At 40.8% G+C, this 13042-nt stretch overlaps 1 protein-coding gene across 1 annotated transcript in view; it reads right to left on the bottom strand.

The window, feature by feature from the left end:
* LOC138192210 (uncharacterized) overlaps positions 1-12943 on the bottom strand; it is a 41520-nt gene extending 28577 nt beyond the window's left edge. Inside the window, exons 1-29 of the mRNA XM_069139463.1 lie at positions 12854-12943; positions 12613-12660; positions 12269-12435; positions 12117-12187; positions 11677-11842; positions 11285-11422; positions 10596-10770; positions 10357-10499; positions 9737-9840; positions 8224-8389; positions 7932-8117; positions 7646-7798; positions 7213-7357; positions 6596-6754; positions 6255-6373; positions 5950-6144; positions 4962-5120; positions 4684-4868; positions 4403-4585; positions 4005-4096; positions 3285-3454; positions 2963-3116; positions 2808-2884; positions 2526-2706; positions 2287-2442; positions 1147-1280; positions 806-964; positions 476-659; positions 129-337 (exon numbers count right to left, since the gene is read on the bottom strand). Coding sequence (XP_068995564.1) covers positions 129-337; positions 476-659; positions 806-964; positions 1147-1280; positions 2287-2442; positions 2526-2706; positions 2808-2884; positions 2963-3116; positions 3285-3454; positions 4005-4096; positions 4403-4585; positions 4684-4868; positions 4962-5120; positions 5950-6144; positions 6255-6373; positions 6596-6754; positions 7213-7357; positions 7646-7798; positions 7932-8117; positions 8224-8389; positions 9737-9840; positions 10357-10499; positions 10596-10770; positions 11285-11422; positions 11677-11842; positions 12117-12187; positions 12269-12435; positions 12613-12660; positions 12854-12917 — 4242 coding nt within the window. The 5' untranslated portion in view covers positions 12918-12943. The remainder of the gene's footprint in view (positions 1-128; positions 338-475; positions 660-805; positions 965-1146; positions 1281-2286; positions 2443-2525; positions 2707-2807; positions 2885-2962; positions 3117-3284; positions 3455-4004; positions 4097-4402; positions 4586-4683; positions 4869-4961; positions 5121-5949; positions 6145-6254; positions 6374-6595; positions 6755-7212; positions 7358-7645; positions 7799-7931; positions 8118-8223; positions 8390-9736; positions 9841-10356; positions 10500-10595; positions 10771-11284; positions 11423-11676; positions 11843-12116; positions 12188-12268; positions 12436-12612; positions 12661-12853) is intronic.
* Between the last annotated feature and the right edge of the window lie 99 nt (positions 12944-13042).

Genomic DNA, 13042 nt, shown 5'->3' with positions numbered 1-13042 from the left:
TATACAGACTTTTCTGCATTAAAGTCTTGTCTAGAACCATTTTAAAGATTTTGTAGATAAACAAAAAAAAATTCCCATCATTCCTTCTACATTGACTGTTCAGACAGAGCAGCCTATTCTCTCCTTACTTTGAGGTAGGTGACAGCTGGTGTGTAGAGCTGCAGACGGGCCTCCCTCTCTCGGGCCCTGTCCCTGTAGAAGCCCTCCAGGATGAGGTTACGGATGGTCAGCCACTTTCTGGCCGTCAGCTCCGAGGTCAGTTGCAGTGTGTGACGCTGGAGGTTCAGCCTGTGGGTGGTGTAGATGTAGAGCCACGGTGTGTCCATGTTAAATGAGCCTGGGTGATAATAAGAGAGAGATGATGCTGATCTGTGCCTCGTAGGATTTATGCAAAGAAAACATATGGATATTGAGAATCAAACAATGTCAGATGACAATTTGATGCAATACAATCACAGTGGAAGACTGATTTTACCTTCCCATTTCTTCTGCAGGGCATATTTAGGAGGACTTTTCCAGTGTAATCCTGCCACCAGTGGCATCAGGTTGTTGTAATTTATTTTTAAGTGAGTGCTGCTCTCTGACCCGAGCTGCTTCAGATGAGTATGCAGAAGTTGAGTCCTGTAGTTTAAATTTTTCTCCGGTACCTGGAGATTGAACTTGAATAACACGAAGAGGAATATATCAGTTTTGGAAGAAAATGCCCATATACTGGTTAGAAATGGTAAAAACAGGGATTATCTCACAGTAGACAAAATGTTATGAATTTCTATGAGTGTTGGTTAGATGACACATGTGGCTTTACCTCCAGTGCGTAGCTGGTGTGATTTTGCGTGGACTGGTTTTTGAAGGACTGGCTCAGGAGAAGTTTGTGTTTGTTGTTTATCTCATCCCAGTGTTTGCCATAGCTCATGTCCAGGGCTGACTTAATGTGGCTGGGGCTTTCTTCATGCCTGAGGTGGATCTGAGAAGGAAACACAATACAGACACACCACAACACTTTCTATCATACAGTACAATACCCGCTGGAAGCAGCACAAGCATATACAGTTATATAAAGCTCATAAGCATTACATTTAGACTCATATTAATGTTGGCTTCTGACTTCTGTTCTGTGTCATACTGTGAGTTCATGTCTGCAGTTACCTTGTGGCTGATAGGAGCCGTGTTGGTGCAGTAGAACTCATGATCAGCTCTCATGATGTATGTGAGGTTTGAGTCTCTCTCACTCCTCAGCCTCTGAGACGTGTAGCACTCCTGACGCAGGTGCCGAGCATCACCTTTGAGGAGGTCAATAGTAATACTTGTTATCGTGTATATTTGTCATTCATGAGATCAGCTGTGGAACTTCCATTTCTTCTGAGCTGCCCTGAGGTACCTTTGCATGTTGACGGTTGTAAATGGCAGAGGGAGTTGATGGTTGATTTGTTGTGACATTTGTGAATAAATTCCAAATGATGTGACTTTATTAAAAGTAACTACAACATGCTTCAGCAGTTTTAAACAAAATAACACTGAAAGAAAAATATCTAATATTCAGGGTTCCGGGCGAGTAGTTTTCCCTGATTCTCATTTCAAATAAATCTCTATTTGTCTTTTCAATAACCCTTGTGACTGATTGGTTGAAGCAGGCATGTTGCTGTTAAGGTCTGAAAAATTATGCCAATGCCAAAAGTACCTTAAACTGCAATACCACAGCGGGCCACTATAGGTTAGCTCTAAAAAGGTTCCCTCCATAGACTCCCATTCAACTTCTCTCTGAAAGACAAAGTTTTTCCACGAGTCAATTTGATGTCATTCAAAAAACGTACTCCTTTTTATTTGTTTTCTGGTGGTCCATCTGAAAATAATTCCATCATTAAATAGATATTCGGCCCTCAAAAAGCGGTATGTTTGTGGCTTGTCTGTTTGATTGACAGGCCTCTAGTGCAGTCAGGTTTCCGCTATCGGTGGGTGGGCCGCAGTATCCTCAAGTTCCCAATCAGGTCCCCGCTCGCAAGATGGTGCTGTTTTGAATTCACAACAGCAGTTCACAAACCAATGGGTGACATCAGTGTTGGTTGTCTCTTGGTTTTACCAAATGTATCATGGAACCACAGTGAACAACAGAAAATTTATAACCTCCACAAATGACAATGAAACTATCTCAATGAACAGAGTAGCACTGTAAAAAGACATGCACGTTTGTTTGTGTCTAGGGGTGAACTGTTCCTTTAGTTACTCTGAAAGGTAACAAAGCAGCTTGAAGCATCAGAATGTTAAACTATGTGTTTCTCAGTCACTCACCTCCCAGTCCATATTTGAGCCTGAGCACGGAGCTCCACAGTGACCCCTTCTGCTCCATCAGTCCCAACATCCTGCTGCCGACCACAGCAGGTAGGAGGAGCTCCGCCTCCACCGAGTACTGCCGGCTGCTGCCGTCCCGCCTGCGCTCCAGGGTCACTGAAAACACATATCAACTGAATGTCTGCTGCTGCCTACTGAGTATGAAACTGCAAGCTAGAGGGATACTTAACGTTAAATACCTGACAGTAATGCAGTTTCTCTGAACACATTCTTCACAGTAGCAGACAGGCTGGTCTTCCCGCCCAGTCCACGGGTAACATTAGCAGAGAGGATCATGGGAGGTCCATCAGTAGCTGTCTTGGCTTCAAGGTGGTAGCGTGTCCTCTGCTCCAACAGGGAGGTCTGGGTGTCCACCAAACCCTGCAGTGGACAATATAATTAACGTCTTTTGTGGTTTCTATCTATTCAGCAGAAAAATCACAAAATCCTAATATATAAAAAAACTCCAGATCAAAACATACCATGATATAATAATGACCACCGTCAATCAAGAGCTCCAGCTTTCCTGACTGTATATTACTCTCCTGTTCAAGTTGTCCTGAGAAAACACCACATTTTCAGCATTATATCCAAACTGATGATAGGATCCTGGGCATGCTGTTCCACTGAGACCAACCTTGTATTAGAATGGTTTTCAGAGGATGGGTGATCCTCAGTAGTAGTCTGTGAGGGTTGAAGGCCAGGTCCAGAGACATGTCCCTGGGGATGGAGGACTGAGGAGTGGCTAGTAGAAGGTGGATGGAGGCCTCTCTGGGAAGCCAGGTGCCTCTCTGAAACACAAGATGTGACAGCCACTGTGAGGATAGATAAAGAAATCAGCTCTTTTAAGTCTTTGAAGAGCATTTCGACCATATTATGGTCAAAGTTGTCTCACAAGTAGGAAAAAGAGAGATTCCTCTTTGAACAAAGAATGGTCCATCTTTAGTATTTCTTTGCACCTGATGAAGCAGTGAGTAAGCAGCCTCCAGTAAGTAGTAATGGAGGCCTCTGTCCAGCTTCAGCAGCCTAAGGGAGAGGTGGACTGGTCCAGGTGGAGGGAAAGTAATACCAGTGACAGGTAAAGGGTAAGAGGTGTTGGAGCAAAGTTGCCAGCCGATCATTTTGGACCCTGGGAGGAAGCAGAGATCAGTGTTTTAGTCAATAATCTCACTATTCTAGTGTGATCATCAAAGAAAGTCAACCAGTGAGTCAAACAAGCAGCTGATTTTGACTCTTTAAGAGAAATATTTCAAAGCATGATGACACACACCAGGATTTTGTGCCAGACCAGAGAAAAAGGAAAATAAAATGTACTTTCATTAACACAGTAATAACACAACACTCCCATCCAAACATCAGTATCAACGCATCGTACTAATGGAACAAAATTGTGTTCGATTTGCCTTTGGAAAGATTGGGCACAAGTAAAGACGTACGAGGGCTAACATTGGTCAGTTATTCAGCCAACAACAATAATACCATCTAATATACTGATATGTAATAGTATAATGAATTAATCAATAACACATATAGACTCAAAAAGAGGAAAAGCAATGACTAACAGAGCAGAAACTTCAAAAAGGCAAAGTACAATGATTCAAAATGTTAATAGTATGTCAATGTAAAGCATCTTTGAGCTGCTAAAAACTGTTTAGTTTATAATGTGTGTTTGTACTGACAGGTTTTTGGTGTGCAGGTGGTCTTTTGGACTCGACTCTTTGGCCCCTTTATCTCCTCCCTGTGGTCTCCACTGAGTTGAAATACTCTGGAGCTGGAGAACACAAAAATTACACAAACTTCTTAAGAAACCATCATTCACATCTCAAAACTGAAATATTGTACAATATTTAACTACATTTTATATTATTTCTATCTTCACTCACATAAATTATATATTGTTATGCAGGTAATAGGCTGTGAACTGCAGACGCTTAAACAGGCTTTTTTTTTTTTTTACCCTGTACGTTTTTTAAGTTTTTCAGCAACAGTACATTTAAACCCTCTCATTTAAACTATCTAAATAAAACACATTCACAAATACAGAGGGTATATTTTGGGATGTGTTGAAATGTTTTACCCGAGAGAGATGATGTCCATTAAGTCTTTTGGTGTGTTAAGTGTGACCCTGACATCGCGCCCCTCCTGCAGATGAACGCTACCATCCAGACTGGTGGAGCTCATCAGCTCAGAGACCCACTCCACCGCAGCCTGACCCAGAGCGCTGTCAACCCCCATCCTGGCCGAGAGCCCCACATAGGCACTGAACAAAGAGACCAGTAGAACAGTGTTACAGCAACAAGACTGGAAACAGGTCGTGATCAAAAAAAGCTCCCGTTTCATTTGGTAACAGAGAAGTACTTGGGTTTGATGTATCCGTTCAGGGAAAAGTGAGATGTATCCCTGTAGCTGATGTTGCCCTTTAGAAGCAGTGAAAGAAGGGAGGTCATATTGATGCCCAGTTTGATGGGAACACCAGATAGAGATGGTAAAACCAGATCCTCAGCCATCAGCACGGCCCTGTGGGTCAGCTGAATCTCATGACCCTGGAGGAGGGCAGAAGGAGAGGGAAAATGACATGGGGTAACTTGACAGAGAAGAAAGACTCATGACAATCTCCATGACTGCCACCCTCATACCTTCAGCAGTTTAACAGCCAGTCCAGCCAAACTCAGTGAGACCTGGTTGATTTGATTGTAGAGATCTTCACATGTAAAAACACTGAGCTCATTCCCAAACACCTTCACACCAACCCAACACTTGGGTCTGTTTTCTTCCATTTTCTTTCTTCCAAACAACTGTAAAAAAATAATAATATATATATATATATATATATATATATATATATAGTACAGATTAATTGGATCGATTGGCAGTGAACGTGATTACATTTTAAAAGTAAAGAAGTCGCTGCAATGTTAATCCTTCTTTTCCAATTCATCAGATTTTGCTATTTTCCAACATACAGCATATAAGTAAATATTTATAAAACATATCTGATGATTTTGGGACATTTATATATGCTGAGAGGCATTCATTATATCTTGTTATGTTCTTGTTTCGAGATACCAAAGAATTTCACTTTTTTCTGAATTCTTTTTTAAAATTCCTTGACTCAAATTTATATTTTATCTCAGCAATTGTTTTTGTTGTTACTTTTATTGTCAGAGCACACTGTCCTTGTCCTCGCTCTCTGTACTCTTTTGTTGCTTAAATTTTTTTTATATTTGGGCAAAAGAGCAAAAAAAAATGTGTCGCAAAAAATTGGAAGTAGCAACAATTAAGCAATAATAATATTATGTAATTTTTCAAAAAATACCAAAAATGTTATGGTCCGAGCAACGCAGATATGAAAATCTGCTGCTTTGTCTCATTTCACATTACTTTAAACTGAGTATGTTAAGGCTTTGGACCGTTGGTCAGACTAAAAGTATATTTGAAGACATCATTTTGGAAAATAATGCTGGAGCCACAAGTGAAAATAACTGTTAGTTGCTGCCCTAATATATGTATTTGCCTACATCAGTATTTTATCAAAGCACTGACAGTAAGTTAAACCTGATGTCTTTACTACTCCCCTTAGATAAAAGCCTGATGTCTATCTAACAATATCCACAGAGATCTCACCATCGCCCTGGCCTGGTTCAGGTAACTGTTGACTTTGGATAAACACATTTCTTTTTCTCTTCTTTGGCCATCATCTGTTTTTCTTGATGACCTTCTCGCCTCATGTTTTCCATTTTCAGCGGTCGGTTCTCTCTCCGTCTGGTGACCGAAGATGTTCTTCAAAAGTGGTTCAGCATTTTCAACGTGAAGGTCCACCTAAGTTAATAAAACTAAATGTGAGAATTCAATATAACCTTTAAAATAATTTTTGCAAAGGACAAAAATATATCAAAAAAAATAAAATTAAAACTTGAATGCAAACTCACTTCCAGAAGGTTGTGGGCTCTCCCATGAAAATATACTGTCAGGTTTGCAGAGGCAGAGCTCGGTAGAAACGATTTCGGAGAGAAAATCAAGGATGTTTCCACATTTACGATTCCGATGCCTGAAACAAATAAAATATCAGAAAAGAAACAAGACTGCAGGCTGCTTACAGTACACATACCACCACCACCACCATCCTTCTCCTCCTCCCTGTCAATCATCACCCTACACTCATGTAAATACAGTAATGGTACCACAAACACCTGTTTATTTGTGTTTGATTATAACTGTATATTTTTGTAATCATGGAAAATAAAGACATTTACCTTGAACGTATCATTACCTGAAGAAACAGTATAGTCAGAATAGGAGGAGTATTTCAAAAACTCAGCTTCAAAGTCTCTGCTGATAATGTCATCAGGTAGAGACTCGATTAGGGCTTGCTTCATGGGGTCCTCACTCCTCAGGATACTCGTCAGATGACTGCACACAAATGAGCCCACTAGAAAAACAGAGCAAGACAAAAAGCAAAAGATCTGCAAGGAGGCAAGTATGATCAGAAACACCTGAAAAGGAATCATATGTGTGACCTTTTTCCCTTACATTTTAATCTTATACTGTAGGTTTATGGGGCTGAAACAATCAGCCAATCTGTATTAAAAATCAACAGCTCAAGAAATGCCATCAAACAACTCAACTCTATAAATGCCAGTTAGAAGCATTTCTCAGCTCAAAACCAAGAATACAACATTCAGATTTTACAGTATGTACAGGTTCAGAAATATTGTATATTGTATACTAAATAGTCTGAGATTTAGTAATCCCAAAATATTCCTTTTGTCATGAAGTATCATTATTTTGTCTATCCCTTTAGCATTTTTTTAGTTGCCATCACTGAACATTTTCCCTGGAAGAACCTGTTATGGGCATCTCTACGATCCGCAGAGGTTGAAATCAGACCTTGGCTGGAGGTCTCGTCCCTCAGTGTCATCTTCACCACTTCAAACACGTCCTGGTCAGGGAAGTGCATGAGCTGCTGGTATGCAGCGATTCTGACCTCAATATCCTCCTGGGAGGAGCCGTACAGCTGCAACAGCACAGACCTCTGATGGAAGGAAATTGCTGTCAATAAGTGATGTTCGACTCTCAGTTCCCTCCTCACCTCTTCACCTCTGCCTCAGCTCATGATGAATCAATTACCACCTCATTTAGACATCCAGCGTATGAAGACCTGCCAACATTGGATTTTCATTTGAGCCATTTAGATAGCCTAAAGGCTGATGTCCAGGCGATTAGCATAAAAATAGACTACATAAATCCAACAAACGGAAAGTTTCCGGTGAACATTATCATTTCTGTCCTAGCTTAATTGTTATTTTCAGGGTCTACTCACATCAGCTGAGCATGGAAAGCGTCTGAAGGCTTGGATTGCAGCGAGTCTCAGCTCCAGTGCTGTTGAGTGGCCCAGCATGCAGCGATTCAGCAGAGGAATGAAGGCAGAAGCAGATAAACCAGCGTTCCCCACTGATTTCAGTACATGAAAAATCTGTTGGGCAACATGATAGATGTAAATTGGGCATTGTTCGTGATTTTTTTTTTATTGATTTTTTTTTTAAACATCCATGTACATTACATCATAAGTACGTTAAATGATCACTGACACCAGGTCAGTACTGTACCTCTTTCACTCGAGTGGGCTCCTGTCTTTCACAGCCCTCCTTCAGGCTTCTTTCAAGCGTCTGTATAAAGGTCTGAACCTGAGGAAGTTCACTACAGGATGTTTGAGACCTTTGGCACAGTTGATAGGCCAGAGATGATCCAGCCAGCAGTGCCTTGGACCGCAGCTCTGGGACCTCTAGTAAGGCCTAACACACACAGCAGACATTGGTTGGACTAATATCGCAAATTAATGAATACAGGAGCTCTGATGAGCAATTTACATCATCATCAATGTGACCAAGAGGTTCCTACATTGATGGAGCCAATGATCTGTGGCGATGGATGAGGGATGAGGGCTAAGGTGGTGAGGAAGGAGTGAGCCTGCTCCTCCTCCAGCTCTTTGTTCCTCATCAGGTCAGTCAGTAGTATGATGCAGTTTTCAGATCCACATGCTGGTAATGCATCCAACAACGGCTGCCTGTCCAAACACTTAATTGTCAACAGTGTAAAACTCTGCTGTATATAACCTCTGTCAGATGATATATTATGACAGTATAGTGTTGTTAGAGATTAATGTAAAGCAGTGAAACGTAAGACAATTGTACAAGTTCACTGTATTTTGCTGCAGAGTTCACTAAATACTACATTTTGTGTAGATCTTGGTTAACGTATTTGCTAAATACAATTTTTTTAAAGAATTGTTGGAGATTTGAGGAAATATGCTGTTTAGCTTTCTTGCAAAAAGTTAGATGACAATCTTGATAGCACTCTCACATCTGTACAGTTAATATAAAGCTACAACCAACAGAGGGTTAGCTATTATATGTCATTTGTTCAATCTATAAAGAAAAAACAAGGCATAAAAATTTAAATCTTTGTGGTCTTACAGGGGGAAGTTATCAAAGGGCCTATTTATTGAGTAACTACAAGGTCTTTAGATTTACCATTTTAATTTAATTAAATTTTACTTTTAAAATATAAAATATCAAAATGTAACTTAGATTAGTCTAAAAGTTGGAAATAGGAAACTCCTGTGCAAAAAGTGAAACTATTACCTAGCAGCGCCTAAAGCTTATGGTCACTAACATGTTACTAATTTGGTTAAGGCAGACATTTTGTTATAGTTTTTTTAGAAGTATTGCACCAGACTATTTCTTAGCTGAGCCCCACAACTTCATGAAGCTCCTGTTGCAATAATCACAACACAAATCACAATCCCACTGTCTCCAGTTTTAATGGTGTAAAGATCTGACTGCTTGTAGCCTCATAGTCATTGTACATACATGAGAGTGCCATCAATCTTCTTGTGTTTTTTTTTTTAATGTTTCCTCCATTCATTTCAGCGGTGCCAGTAAGCCAAGCACTGAATATGTAATCTTGTCACACAAACACATTGGAATGCAGCTGTTGTTAACTGCTTTCAGTCACACATGTGTTTTACAAAGTCCAAATGTCCATGATGATAATGTCAGATTTGTCAAATTGAGTGGTAGAGGATACTAAAGATGAAGGAGGCGACTCTGTCCTGCTCTTTGAGTCATCTCTGTCATAGAGTAGCTTCTGATTAAGTTGGCTACCGACCCACACAGACTGTCCTTTGTTTACTTGTTGACATGGCCTGAGGCTGTGTTTTTTTCTAATTATAAACCATAGACAAGATTTCTTTCAGCTTTAATCCAATTGACTGACAGCTAAGGACAATATATCTTATACAGTGTTTGGAAAGTGAAGAGGGTGTAAATGTGCAACAGTTATGTTGGACATGGATTGATGAAAAACTGAAGGACTAGTCGACTCAATTATAAAACATTGTGGAAATATTGACCAGTCATTGCGGCACTTGAAGGATGCTTCTTGCCAAAGTGTCGTGAGCTGAGAGAGAGTCAGATCTTTCAGCTGGAACACCAGTTGGAGGAACTCTTGTGATACCTATGAGCAGATAAAGTCCAAACACATATATCATGTCAGTATCATACAATAAATGCAAGTTATTCTCCAGTTTATTAAAACTATTCCTGCTCAAGCAGAACTAATCAGCTACTAAAGAACTGCAAACACAGTTTCTAATCCCATCAATCACTTGATTGTAAAAATATCACAGTATGGTAATTTCTGGGTCTGATGGAGCTTTGTAAGCTCCTCTCATGCAAACAGCAGATGATGAAGGTCGCCAGACTGAGTGTGATTAACCTCCTGAGTAGGGAAGATTTAACAATCACTGGCTCATACACAGCAGAGCCTCAGGGGAAGGAGAGCTATGACTTACAAATACAACCACGCCGTCGCTGGACTGGCAGAGAACAGGCTTTGTAAATGATTCATAGACATTGTTTAAAGAGACTGCTGTGCCTTAAGATAAAGCAGGTAAACTGAAACACACAAAGAAAATCCTTTGAAATAAAAACAGGTGTAAGTAGATTGGGACCTGTTGCTTTTGATGCCTACCAGTTGTGGGTCTGAGGTGAGGCTGCATAACATCCTGACAGTCTGAGCCACTTTCTGTGGTGTTGATGGTTTGTTTTTTCCCAGCCTTGCAGCCCCTTCATCCTCAAACTGCAGGTCAGTCAGCACACCAGTCCCTAAGGAGTCTGCAGGAGCAATGAGGAGACCAGGCATCGGAGTCCATGTCAGTCAAAGTGTCCAGTAGCTCAAAGAAACAGCAAAAAAGTTTATGCGAATCTGACCTGCCCCTGCAGGACTCCCTGGCTGGGCTCGGAGAAGGAGTAGTGTCGACACTGTTTGGGTCTTCACCAGCCCTGCCGTCCTGGACCATGTTGCCATAGACACAACTTCAGTGCAGTTAACCTCCTCCATCACTGATCGATGGCGCTGAGCACAGTGTAGCTCCAACTGCACTGACTAGCAAAAAATAACAGGAAACAAACCTCCCATCATAAAAGTGTGTTTCAAATGCAAAAAAAAAAGTGGTGCAGAAAACTCAAGTGAAAACTGGCATCACCACCCATTTTTCAAATTCTGCTTTTCTTGAAAAGACATCAGAAAGAAGACAAAAAGGAAACTACCAGCAAAATCTACTAAAGGGAAAACAATCCTGAAACAAGGATTTTACAAAGAATGAGGTCAAAGGTCACAGTCCTTCAGTGAAGCCTCTGTGCCTATTCTTAAACAAATTGTGATTCGAAGCTTCACACTGGTGGTAATTAAATTCTATTGTAGAAATACTGAATCCCTCATATGTATTTAACACAAAAGTAGTCATTTTTATTGATTGCCCCATAATATAACCATTGTGTAATTTTTTTTGAAGTCCATGACCTCTGTGTTCTCAGTAATGAGCCATGTCTACCACTAATGAACAACATTTTCACATTTCCAAGCATTTCTAAGAAAGACAGAAGATGTCTAAACTCACTGTGTCTTCAGTTAGAGCTACTGAATGAGGCCAGAAGTTTTCCAGCCTGGACTGCTGGCACTGTTTTACATCCCTGGTTTTCAGCAGCGCAAGTCCTCGCCTCTCGTACCTGCTGGTGCAGGTACCGTAGACATCCGTCTGAGGAGGAGGCATTAAAGAAATATCAGTTAATCACCCTGTCAATCTGGTGCGTGATAATATTAATGACAGTTAATGTTAGTAGCTGCAGTAGAGCTGGGTGGTAATAAGTTGCACTTGTGTTGTTCTGAATCCTGCATAAAGACTGAGGGGCTATTATTGTTTTTTCTCTTTCCCAAACTTGTGCAAAATCTCTTCACATTAATGCATCTTTTGGACATGTATTAAAATGTATAGGTTCTTCCTCAACCCACCTCCTTTTGTAATTCCAGTTTGGAGGCCATGGGGGAGGTCTGGAGCATGCTCAGTAATGCCCTTTTAATGTTGAGAGCCCACACCTGCTCCCCCTCCTGGAGACAGAGGGCTGTGACCTTTCCCCCCTGAAGAGAGAACTTGAGGCGCGTTCTCTCCAGTGACTCCCTGGGAAACAAAAACACCAGATGAGTCCTCCCCGAGACCAGAGTGCACAGACAAATGGAGCATCTGAACAGAGTATCATATTCATAGGAAAAACAGTTGTAGCATTCCAAAATGATCTGAACTTGCACTTTAACCGCTGTGAACAGAGAACAGATAGAAACACATGCACACGTGCAAAATAACAGAGTAGAAGAAGAAAACATTGTAAATTCATTCGCCTCCTATTCTATGTGGAAACACTAAAAACGGAACGAAATCTACTGGGTATTATTACCTGAGACTTTTTAACCGCTGTACAGAGTGTTCCTTCTGAGGGGAAAGCCGCTTTATCTGTGGATTCCTTATCTGTTGGACAAGCATGCATATGAAACCATAGCGCCATGTGCTTCTTGTAGCACTTATACAAACGATTCTAACAAAGCTGACCTGCATCATTAGGTGACACTTGGAGACCACGTCGATATCAACCACACAGTCCAAAGCCAGTCCATTCCTGCCGACATTGGAGCCATGAAGGGTGGTGGTAATTGTCGTGCTATACCTGTAAGTATACCTCACCCCTTTCTGATAGGACAAGTCAGAGGTAGGGTATCCTGCAGACACAAAATAATACACAATTAAAAATATTAATAATATGTAAAGAAATTCCTGTTTGTTTAAAAGCATACAGCAAATTTGCCCTAGAGAATTTAAAAATGAACCTTAAATTTGTTGGTGTGCATGCATCAAATCTGAGGTGCATTACATTTAGTAACAAACTAAATTCTCACCAGCACAACTTGAATCACAGAGATTTTGTCCCACTTGAAGGCAATCACCTGCTGAACAGAGGATCTGGTCAAAAAAAATCTAAGATTTACTGTCAAAAAAATGTAAATACATCTTAAAGAAAGCTTGTCAAACTTCTATTCTGAACATCTACAGTCAAGTCACAAATATCAGCCCTGTTTTCAGTGGAAAATAGCATTACTCACCAAGAATGAACCTAACGAAATAAGCCCCAAAACTTACCACGCAGCAGGAGAAAAATGAGTAAAACATGTACACAGTTAAGCAGTGAGAGCGACACAGCCATGGCAACCCAAAGTCACTGCAGGTCTGGCTACCTCTGAGCCTCCACATGGAAGTGAGATGAAAACCAAGCACTGTTCGTGGCCACTGAATGACCAGGCTTGTATGTGGGCTTCCACAGTGACCCAA

The sequence above is a fragment of the Embiotoca jacksoni genome, unplaced genomic scaffold (assembly GCF_022577435.1).
Source record: "Embiotoca jacksoni isolate LCO1_2020_lvr unplaced genomic scaffold, fEmbJac1.0.p SCAF_83, whole genome shotgun sequence".
In the NCBI taxonomy this organism is placed as follows: Eukaryota; Metazoa; Chordata; class Actinopteri; family Embiotocidae; genus Embiotoca; species Embiotoca jacksoni.
The sequence above is the reverse complement of the archived record's forward strand: the minus strand, read 5'-3'. Positions and strand labels throughout refer to the sequence as shown.